Here is a 22,554-nt window from a genome sequence, read left to right on the forward strand (position 1 = left end):
AGGGCCCAGCATAAATCACAAAGCTACAGCAAATTTGACTTTGAGTGAGGACGCTATAGAGGAACGCACAGGAAACTGCACACACTCTGCCCAGTTTTGCTTGCCTACTCTTATAAAATAGCAATGCCAATTAAAAAAGCAAACAATTTTTTTCTCCATACACACTATTACTTTACAATTCTGCTTTGGAAAAGAAAAAAATCTTTACCGTTAAGTCAGCTAATTCTTCACTGTAATCCTCATGTTTAGTGACATTTGAAAAGGAGCGTAGAGCGCCTGTAAGACGAGGCAAGGCCATCTGTTACTCATTCAGTGATCCATAGGATGAGAAATTAAATCCCAGTTCAAGCACCTAGATGAGAACAAAACAAGTAACATGGCTTTGTTAATGCTATAAATACAAACTCCCATCACAAACTTGAAAGACCTTTTTGAGCAAGTGGAACTTGGCTGGAACTTCAAGTGGAACTTGGCTGGCACTTCAATTAAACAAGTTTAAAAAAAAAATTCTCTCTCTAAATGTTGATAATCAAGACTGAATAGTAGGGAGGTGAAAGGCACAGAGCATAGGCAAGATGTGGTAGTGTGCAGAGGTCGCTCGGCAGGTTCTTCTTCTCTCTCCTCCCTAAAGAAAAGTTCCTTTAGCAGCCCTAACACAAGAGTATAATAGTGAAATCAATGTAATTGAACTTTAGCTCGCAACAGCAGCAAGTGATTACAACCCACGGGAAGATTTTTCCCTGAACCAGCCCGCACTGGAAGCTTTCAGGTCATTAACAGTCTCTCCGGTGCTGATGCAGGAGCATCCTTCTCGACAACCACGTGCTTAGCCATTTTTAACCAGCAAAACACACAAAGAAAATTACGACAGGAAAAAAGATCATAATACGCATAGCACTGAACTATTATGAGACATAAAGGCAAAAAAAAAAGGGCTATCAGAAAACTGAAAAAAAAAAAAGTATGCCTCGGGATGTTTTCATCTCACAACTGGGAGCGCACACACACACATTTACACAGCACAGGGCTCTCTCCAGAACTACAGCCTATTTCTGCATTGTCTTATTTCCTCTGTGAAACAGGCTCCCATCTATACAGCAAACCACAGCTGTTCTCCATCTGAACTTGTACTCCTTCTGAGCCTTTTACTGAAACTATTCTCAAAGTTGTTTAATTTCAAAAGGTGCCCACAGCTGAATTGTTTAATGAACTCTAATGCACAGCTACGGTTTCTGATGGTAGCTGATAGATACAGATTTAGATTATTTTTGAAACAATTAATAATACCATTACAAACCTAATGATCTGCATCATTCTTAGCATGCCTGAAGACCATCAGTGATCCAGAATTTAAATAACTTAAAACAGAGTTAATAAAATTACTCCCCCTGCCAGTCATATACTGCAGAGAACTCCCTGCCATAATCCCATTATCCTTAACATTTTTCTTCATTTAATGACCGCATTTGTATTTTAGCTATCAACTTTGCAATACAGCACAAAAGCAAATCCTGATGCAACGCTCCAGTCACAGACAGAGAAATGTCACTGACTTGTCAGGTCTGCTTGTTTTTCCTACCTCGCGTTAAGACACTTTTTGAGAAAAGCTATCACAACAGCTGATATTTTGGAGGCAAATGTTATAACGACAAAACTACAAAATGTGGAAATATAAAATCTTTAACTGTGAAGGGCACAGAGAAGACGTTCAAATTCAAGCCTGGAAGCAGACAAAGCCAAGCAGCACTGCAGCTTTTGAGATGTTCAGTGGGTATATGATATATAAGTCATACCAGCGTAACTCCTAGTGAAAACAGCCTGTGAACATTATAGCCACCATTACAGCAGAGAAGTAACATGTCCAAAATTTGAGGGGATCTAACCCAACCTGTTTTGTTTGAACCCAACAAAAAAAGGTAAATCACTCTCATACTGTTCCACTGACAGCATTGCCATTAGCTATTAAAGATCACCCCATTTTGCCTATTTATTTTATACCTACACTTGAATACCTGCCTATTTATTTTATACCTACACTTGAATACCTCTTTCTACAGAATTATGGTCTTTATAATAACATATAACAACATAATTGTAATATGTTAATTGTCCTTTCTGAAATAACATGCACAGTAATTTATAGAAGTTCGAACCCACTTTTTAAAAGTTCACCTTTCACACACACTTTTAAGATATTTTAAAGCATCTCCAGCAGGCCAATTTGTTAGGAGATCGAGTTTTAAAGGAATGTTTCTTCCTCCTTTAATAATTCATGGAGTTATTAATACTTTCTGAAACAAAACCCCTGGAACCCCAGAGGACAAGTAAGGGTACACCTCCCCGACTGCCGAAGAGCCAAATTCAGCCCTGAAGCCCTACAGCTGAGTTCGTACGAATAAATGCTGCTCCACGCGTGCCTACGTGCTTTGCAGAAGGGGGGGCTGGTTTGGCAGAGCAGCTGCCCAAGGCTTCTGCACCTCATTTATAGGCAAACTCTGCATTCTGGACCCTCACCATGGCACCACAAGAAAACAAAAATAGTCATCAATTAGAAGGCAGGGGACAGGCGCAATTACTGTATTGTTAACATGAAACCCAAGGTAAAGATTAGGGACTTACGCTATTGTTCTGCAACATACTAAAGCCAACTGTAAATGCTGGGTTAAAAATGCTGTGGCCCTATGAGATGCAGCATAAATTTACATTTGTTTAAAAAAAAATAAAAAATAAGATTAGTTACCTGCTTTCACGTAAAGCCTGCTGATGTAGATAACTGCCTGCATCACCCTGCCTTTAGAGCTACTGCTCGTCTCTCCGCAGCCACCATAAGGGTAACTAATTCCTTCTGATTTGACAGAAATATATCTGCTTGCCTGCAGCTCGATCTGAAACATCTGTACTACCAAATGATCCTGGTAAGATGGAACAAGGACCTAAAAGGCAGCAGCGATTAAATCCTGTTTACCAGGGCCCACATATAGAGATGCAAGATGAACTTTTGCCCATTCCACCTCGAGAAAAAGGTGTGAGAATAGGTACCATTTTATCTCATGTTTGTGGAGGGACCAGTAGAATGGGAATTTAACCTTAAGATCAGTGCCATGGTAAAAATATCCCCTGCCCATTAAGTAAGGACAATTTGGGCCCATTCTGCTAATGTTTTTTAAGAAAAGGAACTGAAGTTTGACAATTCCTAGCACTATCTCAGACTCAAAAACCTTAACTTTGCACTAAGCTTCTGTCCGTAAAGGAGAAAGAGCAATATCCACCTTTCTGAAGCTTTGTGAAGATGAGACACATTATCTTTTAAAGCCTATTTTACTTCCAAAAAAAAAAAAAAAGGTGCTTTTAATATTGAAACTTTTTATAAGGGAAAGTAAAAAATAAAAGCAGCTTATACACAGAATTCACGTATGAAACCATTCAAACTTTACAGTTTGAAAGTAAACCTAACAGTAAATACGGATCACAATCTCAGCAACAGGGTTTTTTACATTAAATTGAAATATGCAAAAAATTGCTACCAATATTACAAAGGTAACTAACATTACCATAGAAGTTTTCCACTTTATATTTTTACCAACTACCTAAGTTTTCCTCCCACTCTTGACCCTCCTATTTTCTTCTATAAGCAAACAACAGAACCATTTCTTTCTCTTATCCACTGAAATGTTACAGAGATTATGGTCAAAGTTTTTTCTTGCTGTTTTGTTTTAAACTTATTTTAATTCCTATACTCTTTAACAGAACAAGCCAGCTGCTCAGCAGGGCTAAGAGAAGGGGATTGCTCAAATGTAGGTCCCTTGATTTTGGAATTCAAAATGATGGAATAACAGAGCATTAACAGAATCACAGGTAAAAATCAGCAGTTGCACTATCCTAAAGCACCAGCTTCTGTAGCCTCTAGTATCTGGCGTGTTACAGTTCCCTTTAAAAACTCACAGCAGTCTTTTTAACTGTTTAAGGAATATTAAGCCATGTTACCAGGTTTTGCATTTATTGCCTATATTTCTTTAAACTATTAACAAGTTTATTGCTGTCTATGTAAACTTCTCATGTATAAAACCTGAAGAAGTTATTATTTACTAATCTAATCAAAGAACGTTATAAAGAAAAAGGGGCTTTAGACATTGGCAATTAATAGCAGGCTGCTATTGACCACATAGTATTTGGATCAAATGGCATTTTTACTTTCACTTGTCAAAGTGGAATAATTTCAAATGAAAATGAATCTAAAAAGGCAAATGATATCCCAGCCATAAGGCAATTAAAAAAAAAAAAGGCCAATGCAGTTACTTTTTTTGTACTTTAAAGGCACTTAAAAAACATTAAAATAAATATTAGCACAAGATTATCTAAATCAAACACAAAAGCAGCAAGACCAAGAAGACACATTAAGACATTTTAAATATATCCACACACAGAATATTTTACTTCGTTACACTACTATGCAAGAGGAATAAAAATAAATAAATCCTGAAGCATTAAACTTTAGTGATAAGAACACATTTTAGAATTGCTACAATTAACCTCAGCAGCTTCATTAACACAAAGGTAAACTTCATATTTTATTCATAAGTAAGTCTCAATATTTAAAAAACTCCACATTCTATTTGGTGTGTACTTCTCACTGCTGTTTGAACGAAATAAAGCATTAGATGAAAAAGCTATTCTACACCAACGGAGACATTTGTATTACATTCACTTAAACTTCTTATCCAAGCATTTTTGATGCAAACAGTACAAATACAGCACCTAGCATCAAAGTTGACAGCCAGGGATAATAGCGATTTAATAATGTCTGGGACATTAATCATAAACAGCAGGCCAAAGCAAGATACTACAATATTAGTGTTTTCCAACCTGATATTTTGCACCTTTATAAGCAGTGCTATATGATGTAATAACAGTTGTACGCTTTCAGACAGCAAATTTTCTGCAAAAGGCTCAGACATCACACTGGAATTCTCTCTAGTTGTCTGGGTTGAATATTGCTGATGTCCAGTCAAGGCTGGGTCAGTCTTTGAAAGGGAGATGTCAAGATTAAGGAATACGTACTCAGGAAGAAATAGCGGCTGCCTGACACATGGCGTTCATCTCAGTAAATACTAGAATTCAAACAAATGCTTCAGCATAATAAGGAGGCATAACAGTGCCTGCGTGTGCCATCATTCATATGAGACAATTTCAGGATCTTAATTATATAAATCACTGTGGGAAAATAAGGGAAGATTGGCGAGGAGGACTGTAAACATGCTCAAGTGACTTGCAGCTGAGGTGTCGAGAAACACATATATCATACTAATTGCTGTTTGGCCTTGTGTGTTGGACAAGAAGATCTGTGTTCAGATACCGTAGGCCTGTGATAGACTTAGAGGCACATGCTTGAGATTCCTGCCCTGCCATGGGAAAGATCAAAGCACAGGGGTAAATTGCTCCTGCGCGAATCCCTGAAATACAGGTGAGAACAGCAGGTTCGGTGACCCTCTAGCATGGACCAAGCTCAGCGGTGCCTGCGTCCCCGGCTTGTGGGCCTCTGCCCAGGTGCTGCTTCGGGGATCCCTCAGTTCGCGAGGTAACAAAAATAAGTTTACTCTTTGCATTTCATCTGTGGTTTTGTGGTTGTTCCAGTGTCCTGCCTATGCAGCTCACACAGTCACTAAACAAACAAAAAAACCCCTAAAAAACAAATAATGGAATTGCAAACCATGCATTCAGTAGAATATTAACCCTTTCCAGATTCTATCACAACCTTAGCCACGCACGGCAGATTAAACACCAGCTGCCTAACGCTGTTCCTGCTAGCGTCAGCTGGGGAGGCGTTTCCTGTGATTATGCCCAATACATTTTTGGTGTGACGCCAAACATGTGGCTTGGCCCAGTAACGTGTTCATTTCAGATGTTATTTGACATCATCACTAAGCACAGGTGTCATTTCTAAAAAAAACCCAAACCCCTTTTTTCAGAATAACTCATCTGTCTTTTCCAAGAACATAAATAGTTCAATTGTTAGACAGAGAAGTATCTGCATTTTCACACCCAATCACTTTAACTTTTTCACTCCCTACAGTGAGAGAAAAACTGCATCCCAAGCAATTCTTAAAGACTTGCCTTACATGTGGAGACGTACTATAAGCCAATCACCAAGTTCAACAGACAGAACATATATGTTCATTTAAACAGTAGGCATGAGCCACAAATACAAGATAGAGAGGGGGGGATGTTTGTTTGGTTTTGCTTTAGCTTCACTGGGGGCTCTCTATGCCTCTCTCTTTCACACCCTGCCATCAGCAGAGGTTGAAAACAATTCCAGAGGGTTCGTCTTACTCCATTCCAGAAAAGTTTGTCACAAAAGAAAAAGCAAGAGGTGTATGGAAGGTAAATACGGATGTATGTGTCCAAAGGAAGTAAAAGGAGGATGAAAAACAATAAATGAAATAAAAAAAACCTTTGAGCTAATGATGACAGCTAAGTAACACATGTTGTATCTCACTGAGGATGGCTCAGACATCATGGGATGCACTCCAGCAAAAATAACTGCTGTAATAGTACATACATAATACATAATTGCATAACTGCTGTGATAAGACCATGCTAGAGCACTTTTTCAGATGGTGGTAAAAAAGTCTCTGTAACACATTCCTGTACTGATGACCTGCCTAAGTTTGAAACTACAAGCACACACAAGGATACAGCCTCCAACGCGAACTACTGGCCACAGACATGGCACTGCCAGGTTCCTTGCAGCTTGGCTTCAGGAGGTAAAAGAATTGCTTGTAACAGTTGCTAAAGATTCACAATAGAATTTTAATGGCATAAACAACTTGAGGTTACTGCACAGAGGTGCAACTGGACAACTACCTGAGAATGAAAATGTGTACAAGTAGTAATCAGCTGTCGTGGTTTAAGCTCAACTGGAAACTAAGCCCCATGCAGCCAATCACTCCCTCCCTCCCGGCGGGATGGGGGAGAGAATCGGAAGAGTAAAAGTGAGAAAACTGGTGGGTTGAGATAAATATAGTTTAATAGGTAAAGCAAAAGCCGTACACGCAAGCAAAGCAAGACAAGGAATTCATTCACCACTTCCCATGGGCAGGCAGGTGTTCAGCCATCTCCAGGAAAGCAGGGCTCCATCATGCCTAATGGTGACTTGGGAAGACAAACGCCATCACTCAGAACATCTCCCCCCTTCCTTCCTTCCCCAGCTTTATGTGCTGAGCATGATGTCATATGGTATGAAATATCCCTTTGGTCAGTTGGGGTCAGCTGTCCTGGCTGTGTCCCCTCCCAACTCCTTGTGCACCCCCAGCCTACTCATTGGTGGGGTGGGGTGAGAAGCAGAAAAGGTCTCGGCTCTGTGTGAGCACTGCTCAGCAGTAACTAAAACATCCCTGAATTATCAACACTGTTTTCAGCACAAATCCAAAACATAGCCCCATACTAGCTACTATGAAGAAAATTAACTCTACCCAAGCCAAAACAAGCACATCAGCAGACATAAATAGGTGTACTGGAGCAGAAAAACAATAATAAAAACCTTTATCTTTCTTTTGAGCACTAATGGGAAGGCAAGAACAGAAAGAATTTGTATTTCTCTGCTGTGTGCAGTGTGCTTTAAAAATAACATTCCGTGCAGATCAAATCAAACCTATAAACATTACACAACCTGTGATAACAAGCAATCTTGCCACCACTGGAGCTTCATTGTACTTCCACAGTTGATTACCATATCAAAGACCACAAAAGGCCTGAAGGTATCCACAAGAAAAGCTTACCAAAGCAAGCTTTCCCATTCTAGCACTGCTTCTAAACCACGCCGGGGAGTTGTTTCCTGGTTGTTCGCCTTCTCACCTTCTCCCAGGAGAACAGTTTACAGGTGCATTAGCCCTCTTTGAACATCAGAAGGTGGTCTCCCGTAACACTTCAAAAAATTAGTGAAATCGATCTGGGAGGGTGAACTGACCTTACATTACGTAAGGGGAGAGAATGGATGTATCTGCATGTCAAAATCCTTCAGCAACCCAAAAAGAAAAGCAAGAACCAGAACACAATACTGACAAACGTTCTTGCAAAGCTATAGCTAATGGTATTATACAAGAAGCTTTTAAGTGTAACATAATTGTGCAAGAGGTAAAAATCATCACCATTACAGCTCTTCTAGAAAGATCTGTTAAATACTATCTCTACAAATCTGTGCAAGCACCTTTATACAACCAAGGCAGATTAATGTGAGGAATTATCAAGAATAGTATCAGCTTCAGTGTGCAGTCAGGTACATCTCTCATGGATAACACACAGATATGCCTGGACATAGACAACTATGACATACTGTGAAAATCCAAACGTATTTTCGGAATTAGCTAGTACCAGCCCATGAGCAGAAGAGATAATGACTCAGATTAATACCACTGAAGTTAATAAACTGGATATCTACTTTGGCAGGGCAACAATATTAATTTACTTGTTTTTATTAACTTTTTTTTTTAATAATGAAGCTATAATAGCAAGTCACTTTTTGATAATACAAAGTATCTCTAATTAACTGAAATATCAATGCATATAATAGAAGCTTACTGTTGGGATATCCAAACCTCAGGACGCAACTAAAGTTAACTGAATAATTAGCTTTCAAAAGACAAGATAAATTACACTTGGCTAATGAGCTTGGTGTGCAACTAAGATCAGGTTCTGCTTTTTATTTTCTTTTGAGAAAAGTTTCTTATGTTTGGTACACAGAAGAAAACAAAGTCCAAAGGACTCTTCAAGGGAAATGAGACTACCAGAAGGAAAGCAATTCTACTTCACCTTCCAGCTGCTTCAGCAGCATAAAATGAGTAAGACCAAAAGGAGACATTTATGTAACAGATGCATACCTGAAAGTGCAAAATAACAAACTGCGTATCCAATTCCTACAATTAGGATACCAAAATCATACTGTTCATGGTAGGTACATCTTATTCAAAATTTAGTGAATTCTGGTTTAGAATTCTCCATAGAAGGAAATAACTTTTTTTTTTTTTTACATATATATATTTCAAATCAAGCTTGACTAGCATGGATTTGCTTAAGAGAAGGGACAAATGTAACTTCACTTAAATAACAAACCTTCAGCAGATGCTACAGAAATAGTAAAGATACCATACAGGGACAGTTTCTATTCAGTATCAGTGAATCTGATTGGAAACCGTGCTCAAGAAACAGAATATGCTTAATTTTTCTCCTCTCCAATGCTCCCTCCCTTCCATCCCCACTCTTACAACACTAAAATATTCGGTCCTACAAATACTCCTTGGGATAGTCTGAAGCATTTGACCATTTCAAACTGAGGGCTGAGGAATGTGTTTTTGCCACTGCTTCCCGTGAAAACAGCATCAGTCCATGTCTGCTGGAGGAAGCTATTCCCCAAAACTTGGCACTCACACCTCCCCTTGAACCTTAGGAGGGGGTGGGGGAAACACCTGTTTCTAATCCTGGTCCCGAAAGCATGATTGGAAATACAAACCCTACACATACTCCCAAAGTTTGCCTAGATTAATCTTAAAAAGTAATGAATATAAAGGCTGCTTCTAGGCAGGTCTAAGGTCGAGCTCCTAAACAACTGCAAACAAGATTGGAATGCAGAAACAAAGTCTTCAGCGCCATTACAGAACAAATTTGACAAATTGTTTCTTAGAAGATCTACTATTCTCACCTTGATCCCCAGCATGCATCCCAGTCATGTTCCCAGGGAATCTGTGTAGGAAAACTCACATTCTGAATCCTGCCCCCAAGAACTCTATGGACTCACACCTATGTAATTTTGTATCAGAATACCTCACCTGTCTATTGTATGTTTACCACACACACGTAAGCAGACACTACTGTGCTTTACAGACAGAGCAGCACCACATAAAGCCTACAGCCCATTTCCTGCAGGGCATTTAGGCACATGCACTGACATTTTTCTCTCCAAAACCAGCCATGATTTTGGATAGAAAGCCAACAATGTGAAAACATTTCTGAAGACCTGCACCTGAATCGTGCAGGAAGATTCAAGCTTCTCTTATGGTAGGCACCTGGGTGGGCTTTAGTCCCTAAGCATGGCGCCTAGTGGCATTTGAGAACCTTTATGATATCAGATATTTTCATGGATCAGTAGGTGTGACACAGGACCAATGAAATGTCCGCATCCTCTGAAACGGTAGCTGGATACAAGCTGTAATTTCATGAGGTTTTTGAACACACTCCTGTTGCCAATTCAAAAAAACCTGAGTTACCAGATTTATACACAACTAAACAAATGCCCCAGATTCCGTATAACCTCCCAGTTCTAAATAACTGGATGCTTATTATCCACTGAATGCCATTATTATCCTTCATAATCAACTCTGATTTCCTTCAAACTATGGTTTCAGTAGGCATCAAGGCTGGAACTGAATAATTCTGAATCTGGAGCATCTCCCCCAAATGCTTTTGAAGGAAGCACAAACCATCCCTTTTGAGAAAAACATAACCTATTTTAGCATCCTTTTTAAGAAGGATCTCAAATGCAATAAAACAAATGACTAAGCCAGGTACACTAATCGTCAAGACCATGCCTGAACACTATTACTCAAGTTACAAAGGAGAGGTTGTACGAATATGATTGCTCTCTTACTTCTCATTATCCCATCCTATAAAATTCCCAAAATGACTTTGGGAAAGCTTTTGAAACAGGGTAGAGGTAAAATAAAAAACTATTATGCTAAAGTCTAGAAAATAGTTTGAGAGGCATATAACCATCTGTTACGTATCAGTTGCCATTATTTTTAAGGCAACTACGTTCATAAGTGTCCCTGAAGCACAAAGCTTCCTCCCAGACGTAAGGACTGCGTGGCCACACAGCTAATACAGCCCTGGATGAACGTGAGAGGCAGTATCAGTAGCCTTAGGATCCCAAAGCAGCAACAGTCTACAACACCTCTAGTCAATCACGTTGTCGCATGTATACGTACGGCATCACAAGTGATTTTTACAAACTTATCTGAAAGAAAAAAACATTACGTCTTCTGTGTATGTGGACAAGTCCAGCTATATCCATTGGCAAAACTCTTATAGACTTGGAAAATGTATTTCTGAGGTTCATTTGACAATAGCCAAGTTAACCATGGGAGAATGTCTTTTTGAAGTTGTAATACTGACTGGATGAGTTGTGTTGCTATTAGCACCACCAAAATCAGAACCAAGGATTCATTAATTGGTTGAATAACACTGTCTCTGGTACTTTACCATGTTACTATTCTACACTCCGCTGAATTCATCATCAAAAACCAGGTCCAAGAATGGCACTGACTTGTAAGTAAAGTGGCGGATGTTATCAGCGTCACCAGAAGCGGATCACAAAATTCATCCTTTATTCAGCATGGTGTAAAATGAACTCTTATCTTCACAGAAAAGTCACTGGCAACGTTCATGTCACCTTGAAAGACAGGATGTCAGTTCTGAATCAACTCTCTCACCAAACATCAAGAGTCCTTCTCGAGGACTTCTGCAGTAATTAGTTACGATTAATAAAATCATAGTTATGATTAATAAAATCATTGCATCTAGCAGACAACATACAGTAGCTGTATAAGCACAGTACAACCTAGGCCAAGATTCATATTTAATCTTAAGAACAATTGTTCTATGAAAGCATTGAAGCAGAATTTCTCATTTAGAGAAAATATTAAATCTCTCTTTTGTGTTCAGCAATTTCGTCAATAAAACTGGTAATAATACAGGTAATGCTGGCAATCTGAAAAAAAAAATCTGCAAGTACTTAAAAATAAACTACAGAATTATTTTTCAGAACAGAAATATGCAGAGTTTCAGACCACTTAAGAAAGAAGCTGCAGATTCTACGATATTTTTGGTAACATACAGGAAAACTAATTTAATTTTCATGTATTAAAAATACAGAACTGCCTTTTGAAAGAAACAAGGGTTCTGGCCAACTTTGGCTATCACTAAATGAAGTTCCCAAAACTATCAGTCATAAATAAGCTCAACCTATTTCCAGTAACTTTTGTGAGAGTAAGAATTTTTATTAATGGTTGCAATAAATAACACAGAAATATGTAGAAAATGACCCATTGCATAGAAGTAAGAATAACCAGTTGTCATTGTCGACACAAATGCATCAGTTTCATTAAAACAATGCAAGTGTATTGTGTAATTTTAAGTGTTTGCTACATTTAGCAGCACTTGGGTTTATGGCATTTAATTTTCATAATAATGCTTGTAATATTTTCTAAAAAATGTCCTTACACTTTTTCTATCATTCAGCATCTTGTTTGAAGCCTGCCACAGTTTTTGAGTAGGGAAGGAGTCAGAAAGTCATGCCAGAGTTTGAGGAAAACTCTCTAGTTAGTAACATCCATGAAGACTCAAGACGATCAAGATTATTTAAGTATGGCAAGCCTTCTGACTAACATCAATGAAAACTCTTGTCAAGACATTATGATGATATGCATGCTCCATTGCAAAGACAGAGTAAACATCTTCCCAATGATCACAGCAGTTGGGAGCTGAAAGCTGTGCTTTTTATCCAGAATTCGCCTCTCTAAAAAGTGTTTTAATTATGAATATACTAAGATGATACTAATAAAATGTAACAGATAAGCATCCCCTAAATATTATTTACTAGGCTGCTGCATTTAAGTCCTGTACCAACACATTAAATCCACATATTTAAACTTTGCTAAGTGTGAGCAGATTTTAGCACTATGCTACTTCTCAATCTTTCTAACATTACTCCTAAAAGTCTCCATCAGCTTTTCTTACCAATGTGGCGGTACCAAACTGCCAAAGACTCTCAGTCCCTAGTAACTGCTAATTTCCTGAGAAACATCATGATTTAAGAATACACAGAACTTCATAGTTTTTAACAGAACTCTCTAGGAACACAGACTAACCAAGATAAGTCTTCCCAAATCCCCAAACCATAACGTGCACACAAAACACACACATTGGCACACCACCAAACAAACAAATTCTACCAATTTTGTTTTCTCACCACACTTTGGCATTTTGAGAAGGTATCGATTACTGGATAGCTTATTTCTGCTTTCTGCATAAAGCAGTTAACAAGAAATCCCGACATGCCTTCTCTTTCAAAGTGACTTCTAGACAAGAAATCCCGACATGCCTTCTCTTTCAAAGTGACTTCTAAGTCTTCTAAGTCAGATGACTTATCACCTCTGCGATGACCAATGTCTTCCATAAGACAACTATTTATTTGCTAGCACTACGCTACCCCTCAGTCTTTCTAACATTCCTCCTAAAAGCCTCTGTCAGCTTATTTAAATATTTTTCCAAAGGTATTTCCACATGAATGAACCCCTCACAGTCTAGCAGCCCTCTCTAATTTGATCCACGTCACGGTACACTGAAGGTTCAGTCCAGCTCAGGAGTTTAAAAAAATGAAAGTTTGTCTTTCCTATCAGAAAAGCAAACAGAGCCACATTCAAAATGCAGCTCACTGTTTGACATAACATGGTCAGATAGTGAAGTGCAGGGAAGATGCATACAGATTCCCAAAAATCAACCTATCCAGACGAGCTTTTCCAGTTGAGGAAGAGGTGAAAGCACAGTCCGAACCACCACAGACTTCCAGGTACCTTTTGGGGTGCCCCCCTCTTCAGACCTTCCTCCTACTGCCTGGAGGCAATACTAAGTCTTCTCATGCAGAGAGTTGTAAAGAAACACAAGGTTGTAACAGAAATACCAGAAGCTGTCCCAAGGCCGACAACTGTCCACTTTTGATTTGGATTAAATATAAATGATTCTAATCTGTTCTTTAACTTTGGTAGGATGTAGGGAAAAACTGCCCAAAAATTCAGCCTAAAAGTTTATGAAAAAATGCAAGGAGCACTTTTTTTAACTACACCCCTATAGCCTGAAAACATGCATACTTCCTTTTCAGGTAGGCCTTTATACAAGGAAAAAAAAAACCCCAAAAGTTAATTAAAAATACATTTAAACAACACTCAACTATTGAATAGACGCATAGTCCCATAAAGTAATATTACTAGAGACAGAGTCCCTCATCTTCTCTTCAGAGCTCACATGCCACACAGGCACTTCAAACGGCACATCAGCTATATGACGATCAGCAAATGGCAGCTTCCTAATTGATAATTATATTACAGTTTAGAATTAGAACTTTAAAAAAAAAAAGTTAGTGATTCATTGCTGTAATATTCCAATGCCTGCAAACTAGAACCACAACTAACAGCTGCTGCCCACCCTTCCTGGGCTGCCTGCCTATGGCATTAGCAATACATGCAAGAGGATACTCTGAGAAGGACACCTGTACGGTTTCCTACAGTGAGAAGACCCCTAACCATCTTCTCACAAAGCTTGTAAACATCAGAAATGCATGCTTATTCCATGAGAAAATGGGGAGGAGAACAAAAATTGAGGCATAACATTATTATTCTTGGCTGATATAATGAAAAGGAAAATAGGCTCATTATGTCTCAAGTAATATGAGGGGGTTAAAGCAGGATTTTTTTTCCAGTTGCACAATTTTTTAAATGGTTACAGTCTTAGAAATATAGTCATATTCTGTTAGAATGTATGTAAAATTTCTTAAAACGTGTTTTAGAAAAATTGTACTGTAAGCTAAGAAATACACATATATTAGTCAAGATTCTCCTATTTAACAATTAAAAGTCTTTGAACAAATATCTTGAGTATTTAGCATGGCAGATATACAAACTGTTCAGATTTACAGAATCGACTTAAAGACTCCCTATAAACAAAAATGCCACACTAACAAGAAAATGATATAACCAAGTATTTTATTTATATTTATGCTTCAAAGGCAACACAGCTCTACACAATGCGATGTCATGCTCAGCAATAAAAAATCAAGGAAAGCAGATGCAAGGGGGAACATCCGTGATTATGGCAATTGTCTTCCCAAGCAACTATTACATGTCTCCTATTTTCTCCCCATCTCACAATGGAAGGGAGTGAATGAGAGGCTGGGTGGGCATTTGGCTGCTGACTGGGATCAACTCACCATAAAAAATAAATTTCTTGAAAGAAATGGAAGAGAGGACTTTCAGAGATCCTCTTTACTTTTCCTCAGTCTTTCAAGAGGATGACAAATTGTTTCCCCTTGGAGCAGCAGCTAAGAATAATGCCTTCACGTTTCTTGAACAAATTAATCAGAGTCCCGTTTCCAAAGACTCACTAAGCAAGTCAGTTCAGCAGTCTTCACCAGTTTCAAAGAAAGGAGTAGTTGATATAGATATAAATGTTTCTGTCTATGTTTTAAGAAATATTTGAAGGCAAGTCACTACTGTACCACCTCATCTACTTATTTTCACAACTTCCTCAGAATCCAATTTACAATTGGAAAACTGAAATTCACTCCAGCAATCACCTGACAAATGCTTCAATCAATGACTCATCATTCCATGATCATCTATTCTTACTTTATGACCAGCTTATGATTAAGATTCAGGTCTGTAATATCAAATTCAGTTTATTTTTCAGGCCAAACTTCCAACATGCCTTTGGGCAAGCAAGAGTAACAGATGGCTCAGAGAAAATACTTGCCATAGAACAAATGATGGGAAAGTCTACGGAGGTGTATAATCCACATCCCTAAGCTACGATCCTAAACTCAGCATACAATGAAAGGGGAGAGCTAGCAACATTTCCCTCCCTAATATATCAGTTCGGTAAAACAATTCTCCAGCTCCGTGTTCTTCTCTAGCATCAGCAAGACTCAATAAGCCAGAAAAAGAAAACAAGTTTTAATTCGCATCTCAGAGATATGTGCTCAGCTAGAGGCCAGCCACGAAATTCTAGTTCACATGTTAAGGTACTGAATGAAACAAAGAAAACAACAACTGCCCCTTCAGCAAGGACAAACTCGTAAACGCCCAAGCAGTCCAGCATGGCCACTGTAGCCTAATTAGGTCTTTCTTGGTTTCTTCCTAGCGTAATGGATTTTCAATAAATTATACAAAGTTGGGTACAACTGCAACAGGAATATTCTATACCAAGTGACTAGAATAACCTCAAAGAACACATAGGGATCTTTCACACCACTGGTTAATTCAGCAAGCACTGTTACCACAGAACCAGAGTGCGCTACTACTTCTCCCTTCAATCATGTTTTTAGGTGTCTGCACAAAGTGTTGGGGTTGGTTGATCCCTGCCAGCAGCCAAACATCCACACAGCCACTTGCTCACCCCCCAACACAGTGGGACAGGGGAGAAAATAGGAAGAACAACAGTAAGAAAATGTATGGGTCGAGATACAAACAGTTTAACAGAGGAAGGAAAGTTAAAAAAATTCAAAAGTGAAGGAAATTGCTCACCACATCCCACAGGCTGACCAATACTCCACCAATCTCTGAACAACAGGCACCTTGGAAAAAAAAAAAAAGCACCTTTCTTCTTTCTCTTCCTCAGTTTTTATTTCTGAGCATGACAGTATGGAATAACCCTTTGGCCAATTCGAGTCAGCTGTTCTCCACCCAACCTCTTGCCCACTCCCAGCCTACTCACTGGGCGGTGGGATGGGAAAACGAAAGTCTTGATGCTCTGCAAGCATCACTCAGCAACAGCCAAAACATTGGTGTGTCATCAACATTGTTTTAGCCACGAATCTAAAGCACTATGGCTATGATGAAAGTTAACTCCTGAACCCAGTACAAGAACATATTCCCATTGCTTTGTGCAAAGAGGCAATCAAATTCCTCAGAGAAATGACCATAAAGATTGCAGATCCTCATAGGGATTGTGCTTGCAATAAACATGAAATTGCTCATTTCTGTGATGTGATGAGGTGTTTAAAAATCAAGAATGGGTAAATACAGAATGACTGACTATTACTCGTAATGTAACAATAAGGAGGTACAGGATAAAACCGTATATTAGGGAGGAAGCTGTATCAAATGGAATGTCTTTCCTTATATAATTAAATCTGGGAATTAATTGCCACAAGGTGCCAAAAAGACTGTAAGTTCGTGCACGCTCAAAAAAGAACTAGATTAATTAACTGGTAGCTATTGAACTCAACAGCCTAGAGGCAGACCATCAGTTATTTAAATCACTGACTACTGAAAGGTAATACAAAAGCCAAGGCATCACTGCATTTGTTTTCCAATTTTTTTTTCAGTACATCGCCTAAGCACCTGCTACTGACTGCTACAGGAGAGAGACAGTAGACAAACATTTTGTTTGAAAACAGAGCTACGGTGTGAGATGACAACAGGGATTCTGAGAATTAAAATCTGGAATTTAGGAGCCTAATGCCTCTAACTCTGTTTGTGGGTCCAACCCTTGTTTCCTTCTCTTCTTAGTTCAGACACCAGCTATCGTATTTCTAACGAACTTCTAACTACATGTTATAGGTCATTTGTTAAACTGCTTTTAATTAGATTTGTCCAAACCAGACAATAAATTTTGTTTTTTCTTCTTTCTCCAAATTAAAGCATAATTTGGTTTAAAAAAATGCATAGGCTGGAAAGTGCTCAACACCAACTTCAACAATTGTTACTAAAACAATTTACCAGGAACACATTAATCTGTTATTTGGAGTAATGAGGACTTCCAGTAAATTTTGTGGGGGGAAAAAGAAACCTGATCAGTACTCAAAACACTAATATGAACTAGAATAAATAACACATGTAACAGCTTCCAAATAAACTTTACATTATAACTATCCAGCAAAAGGCAACGTGTGCCTTTCCTTCCCCCAACCACCCCCCCACCCCAACAACAGCTCCTGTGACTGTGTAAGAGGAATGAAACACACAGGAAGAACATGCACCAGCCTGAACTCAGTTCAATATTTATAAAGGACAACTTTTTAAAGAGAAAGAACCTGCAGAAACACACACTGGTACTTTACGAAGGATGAATTTTTTATTAACTCTGTAAAAAAAGATTTTTCAACTCTAAATGTTCTTCCTGACAACAGAATTAATACTACACTTACTAAATCTGTAAATGATGCTGACATGTAAGGGACTGCAACTATTTTAGGTGCCAAATTACAATTATCTTGAAAGAACCATATCCAACATGGACAGTAGAACATACTACAATAAAGCAAGAGTAAGAAACCACAAAAACAGGGAATGCCAAGAAACAACATTAGTTGCAGTTTTGCAGAAACATATCTACAGACTGCAGCAAATGACAATCATCATGTCATTTGTCATGCTGGAAATGTGGAAAGACAGGAAACATTAATATTTAAAGACAAGAGTGAGACCCTAAAATATGCTGTGCTGTCCTTCCACTAGTCAATATTAAAAGACTCCATTAGAGTAGTTGTCTTTGTTGCGCACCTTGTGTCTACAAAGACACATATTGGTTTAGAAGGATGCAGTGAAGGATAACAAAAATCACCAGCAATGTAGAAGACATTACCTACTGGAAAAGATACAACAAACTCAGGTTAGATGGGTTACTGGGAAGAGAAACACGTTGATATATTTTAAATACATACATGACAGCTGCAGAAAGGAAGGAACAAGAAAACAAAGGGGTGAAAAAGAGCAGTGTGCACTCCTAATTTTAAAAACAAAGCCTAACTATCACTTCAGGTTTAGCTTCAAAGAAAACTCCATAAACATAGAGCTGCCAGAAGAAAATATTGTCATTCGACAATTTCTTACCTTCTCTCTGATTCAATGGAACTAGTGATCTCATCTCTTCCAAAGGACAAGCTAGCTTTTAGAGAAAACTGAGCAGGTTTAACATTTAAACTAACTTATACAATGCATAAATACCCTAGCTGGGAATTGGCCAGTGTTCCCACATGAATGGGAAGAGAGCTCCTCCAAACATCTACACATCTAATTCCAGGATGATGCAAGTTTACTCTGTCACGGCCAGAAGCGAGTCAGATCCAAAAGAAATTATTTTATTATGGTGTCTGCTGAATGAAAAGCAGTGTGTGTTTAGACTCAGCACCTCACTGATATAATTAACGTGGTCTTCAGATGAAAGCCAGCTTGCACCTGAACTGACGGTTGGTTTGATTTTCTTCCTCCTAAAAATTTATCTCTGCAACCTGCCACGTGGACATACATAACCCTTGTTGCATCTTCTCTGGAATTTCTATTATTTTTTCTACTCATTGACTAGACTCAAGTCAAGTCTATCCTCAAGAAAATAACTAAGCTTGACGATTAGATCTCTTCTCTGCAGAAGTGAAGATTACCAGTTCCATTTCAATACGTACTATTTCATTGTCAATTCTTTAAAAAGCCTGAAGATTGAAAAGGGTCTACACAAATGCTAGTGTATTAAAAACAACAAAATCTAAATTCAGAACTTAAAAGCTTTTAAATAAAGGTATTATTTCAATTCCAACACAATACACTCTCCCAAAGCACCTGAAGGGTAAGCCTTAGAACCCTAGAGATAGATCATTAACTCTACAAGCAAAGCTGTCGGTTTACCATTACCAACCAAAATGAAGCCAGTAGTACTCAAAAGCGAAAAACACTCTTTGTGATCACACGCTGTTTTTTCATTTTTCATTTCTAGTTCTCTACATTTATTAATACCAGTAGTAAGTACTGAAAGTATTCAGGCCCGTTCAACACCTGCACCTTTTTCAACTTGCCAACACTCCCGCTACCCTTGTTTCAATAAACACACCGAGGCCAAGACCAGAAACAGAACGAGCAGAGAAAGGGACCCGGCCTTTATTAGTGATCCGGTATCGCCCGCCGAGCAGCACGCCGAGGCTCGGCCACCAGCAGGCAGAGGACAGACGGCAGGTCCCGGCCCCACTGCCGGGCCAGAGCACCCTGCCCGCCCGCCGCGGCTGGCCCCACCGCGGGGAGGCAAGGCCTGGCACCGGCCAGCGGCCTCGCTGCCCCGAAACAGCCGGGCCCCGCCGACAGCCCGGCCCCGCTCCCCTCCGCTCTCTCTCCCGCCAGGGGCAGCGAGCAGAGACCCACGCACCGCCGCCGGGGCAGGCCGGGCCGGATGGTCCCAATCCTCATCGAGAGGACCAGACCGTAGCTCCGCACCCGCCGCGGCGGAGAGCAACGTTCGCCTCATCTGCCGGAGCGCGGCGAGCTCCGGCCACCGCCAGCATTCCCCACACGGCCCGCCGCCGGAGCCCGGCGACCCCCGCCCGCCCGAGCCCGCCGCGCACCTGCCTTCCGGCCTGCCGGTTCCGCTGCCGCGAAGAGCCGGCGTGGCGCGACACTGCCGTAAAGTGAGCAGGCGTGGCGAAACGAGGGGCTGCGCCGTCTGTGCGCGTCGTGCCCGTCGGTGTACCCCGGCCCGGCCCTGCCCTGCCCGGCCCGCTCATCCGCCCCGCCGGGATCACCACCGTCCGCGGCAAGGACGTACCTGTGCCCCCTGCCCTCCTCCCTGCCTCTCCGTACCGCAGAAAGCCGGCGCCGTGCACAGGCCTACCCCGGGTACAGGCCGCACCTCCGCCCCCCTCCCCGCCCGCTGCCTTTTCTGTGTAGAAAAATGCGTCTCGCCGAGGTGCTGCGGCTGCTGTTGCCGCCAGCTGCGCCCGCCAGCCCCGGTTCGCTGCGTGATCAAGTACACCGCGGGGGCAGCTCCCGGTGGCATTTCTGCTCCCGCAGCACCGCCCCGGCCTTTCCCGGCCCCGGGTTTCCGTGGCTTTCAGCTCTCTGTGCTCTTTACCGGCTCGTCCGTTACTGCTTCCCAAACCGCGTCTGCACTCCAGCGTGTCCCTTGCGTGCTTTTCCACGCTTACTCAGTCTTGCGTGTTCCTTAGCAATGGGGCTTCTAATCTAAAGGCACAGTAGTAAAATGGTGCTAAAGACCAGGCTGTGCAGAGAGAGGGGGAAAGAAGAATGAGCAATGTCAGATAATTTTAGGAGAAAACCAAGTTGCATAAAAACCCCGCTCATTCTAGAGTGCTTGGGTGTCTGCACGTAGATACATCTGGATTTTAAGAGGCCTCCAGCTGGATATCTGTTAGCAGTGGGATGATTTATTTCTGACTTCTCTCTTCTCGAGTGTCTTTTCTGTGTTGTGTCATGGAAAGCGTGTAACACCACTCTCTTCTGAGATCAGTGAACTGCTTTCATCTGTGCAAATCTGGCAAGTATTCTGCTTATATGAAAGAAGTCAAGCACTGGCATGTATGTGCCTGTGTGTATATTTGTACAGTTGGAGATGTTAAAAAACATGCTCACAAGAAGATAGTAATGTACTTCATCCCTTGCTAAAAAAAAAAAAAAAGAAATATACACAGTTTAAAGGAATCATAAGGTGTGTGTATCTTGGTAGATAGTCATGTGGAACTGATTATAAAGTTTCTAGACCACTTATCCTTACAGTGTTTGACTAGTCTAAATACTGGAAATCCTGAATTTTTATCAGTTCTATTTAGTCATCATGTTGTAAAACATCTTCATAGTGAAATTATGCAGAATGAGCAAAGAATAAGTGTTATAATTAAGGTCCTGTAGCTTGATGCTAGATAACTCAGGGTTTCAATGTTTGTAGCATGATTTTACAATCATATTCTCAAAGCAAATCTGTATTTTTTATTTCTGTATTCTGGATCTGTAAGCCAAAGTTAAATGTAATTAAAAAAAGCATTTTAATGTAATTAACAGAGAGCAGTCCTCTTATGAATTCTAATACTCTGTTTTCACTTTCTAAAGGAATTTTTTTATATTCACAGAATCCTAGAATGGTTTGGGCTAGAAGGAACCTCAAAGACCATCTAGTTCCAACCCCCCTGCTGTGGGCAGGGACACCCTCCACTAGACCAGGTTGCCCAAAGCCCCATCCAACCTGGCCTTGAACACTTCCAGGGAGGGGACATCCACAAGCTCTCTGGGCAACCTGTTCCAGTGCCTCACCACCCTCGCAGTAAAGATTTTCTTCGTAATACCTAATCTAAATCAACCCTCCTTCAGCTTAAAGCCATTACCCCTTGTCCTATCATTACATGCCCTTGTAACCAGTCCTTCTCCAGCTTTCCTGTAGGCCCCTTCAGGTACTGGAAGGCTGCTATAAGGTCTCCCTGGAGCCTTCTCTTCTCCAGGCTGAAGAAGCCCAACTCTTTCAACCTGTCTTTCTGGGAGAGGTGCTCCAGCCCTCTGATCATCTTCCTGGCCCTCCTCTGGACTCGCTCCAACAGCTTGATGTCTCTCCTGTACTGGGGCCCCAGAGCTGGATGCAGTACTCCAGGTGGGGTCTCACCAGAGCTGAGTAGAGGGGCAGGATCACCTCCCTCGACCTGCTGGTCACACTTCTTTTGATGCAGCCCAGGATATGGTTGGCTTTCAGGGCTGCAAGTGCACACATTGCTGGCTCACGTTGAGCTTTTATTTCTGAATGCAGATTTTTAATGGCGAGTAAGGCCTAGTGATTGGCATATAGCTTTCCTTAAGGTAGGAGGAAAATCCATTACAGACTTGTGGGTCAAAGCTGTCGCTTAACAAATACAAGAGATGTACCCTTCCTTCCTGACTCCTTGAAACGTACTTCACACAAAAGCAAGTTTCCAGCCTAACCAAATGTGGTGGGTTGACCCTGGCTGGGGTCCAGGTGCCCACCAGAGCCGTT

The 22,554-nt window shown here is 40.5% G+C and overlaps 1 protein-coding gene across 2 annotated transcripts in view; it reads right to left on the reverse strand.

Moving 5' to 3' along the window:
* Positions 1–20,251, reverse strand: part of ASCC3 (activating signal cointegrator 1 complex subunit 3) — a 276,779-nt gene extending 256,528 nt beyond the window's left edge. For both annotated transcript variants that reach the window (XM_054820094.1, XM_054820095.1), the window contains exons 1-2: positions 20,147–20,251; positions 209–352 (exon numbers count right to left, since the gene is read on the reverse strand). In XM_054820094.1, coding sequence (XP_054676069.1) covers positions 209–298 — 90 coding nt within the window. In that variant the 5' untranslated portion in view covers positions 299–352; positions 20,147–20,251. The remainder of the gene's footprint in view (positions 1–208; positions 353–20,146) is intronic.
* Positions 20,252–22,554: the final 2,303 nt, after the last annotated feature.

The sequence above is a fragment of the Grus americana genome, chromosome 3, assembly GCF_028858705.1.
Source record: "Grus americana isolate bGruAme1 chromosome 3, bGruAme1.mat, whole genome shotgun sequence".
Taxonomy (NCBI): Eukaryota; Metazoa; Chordata; class Aves; order Gruiformes; family Gruidae; genus Grus; species Grus americana.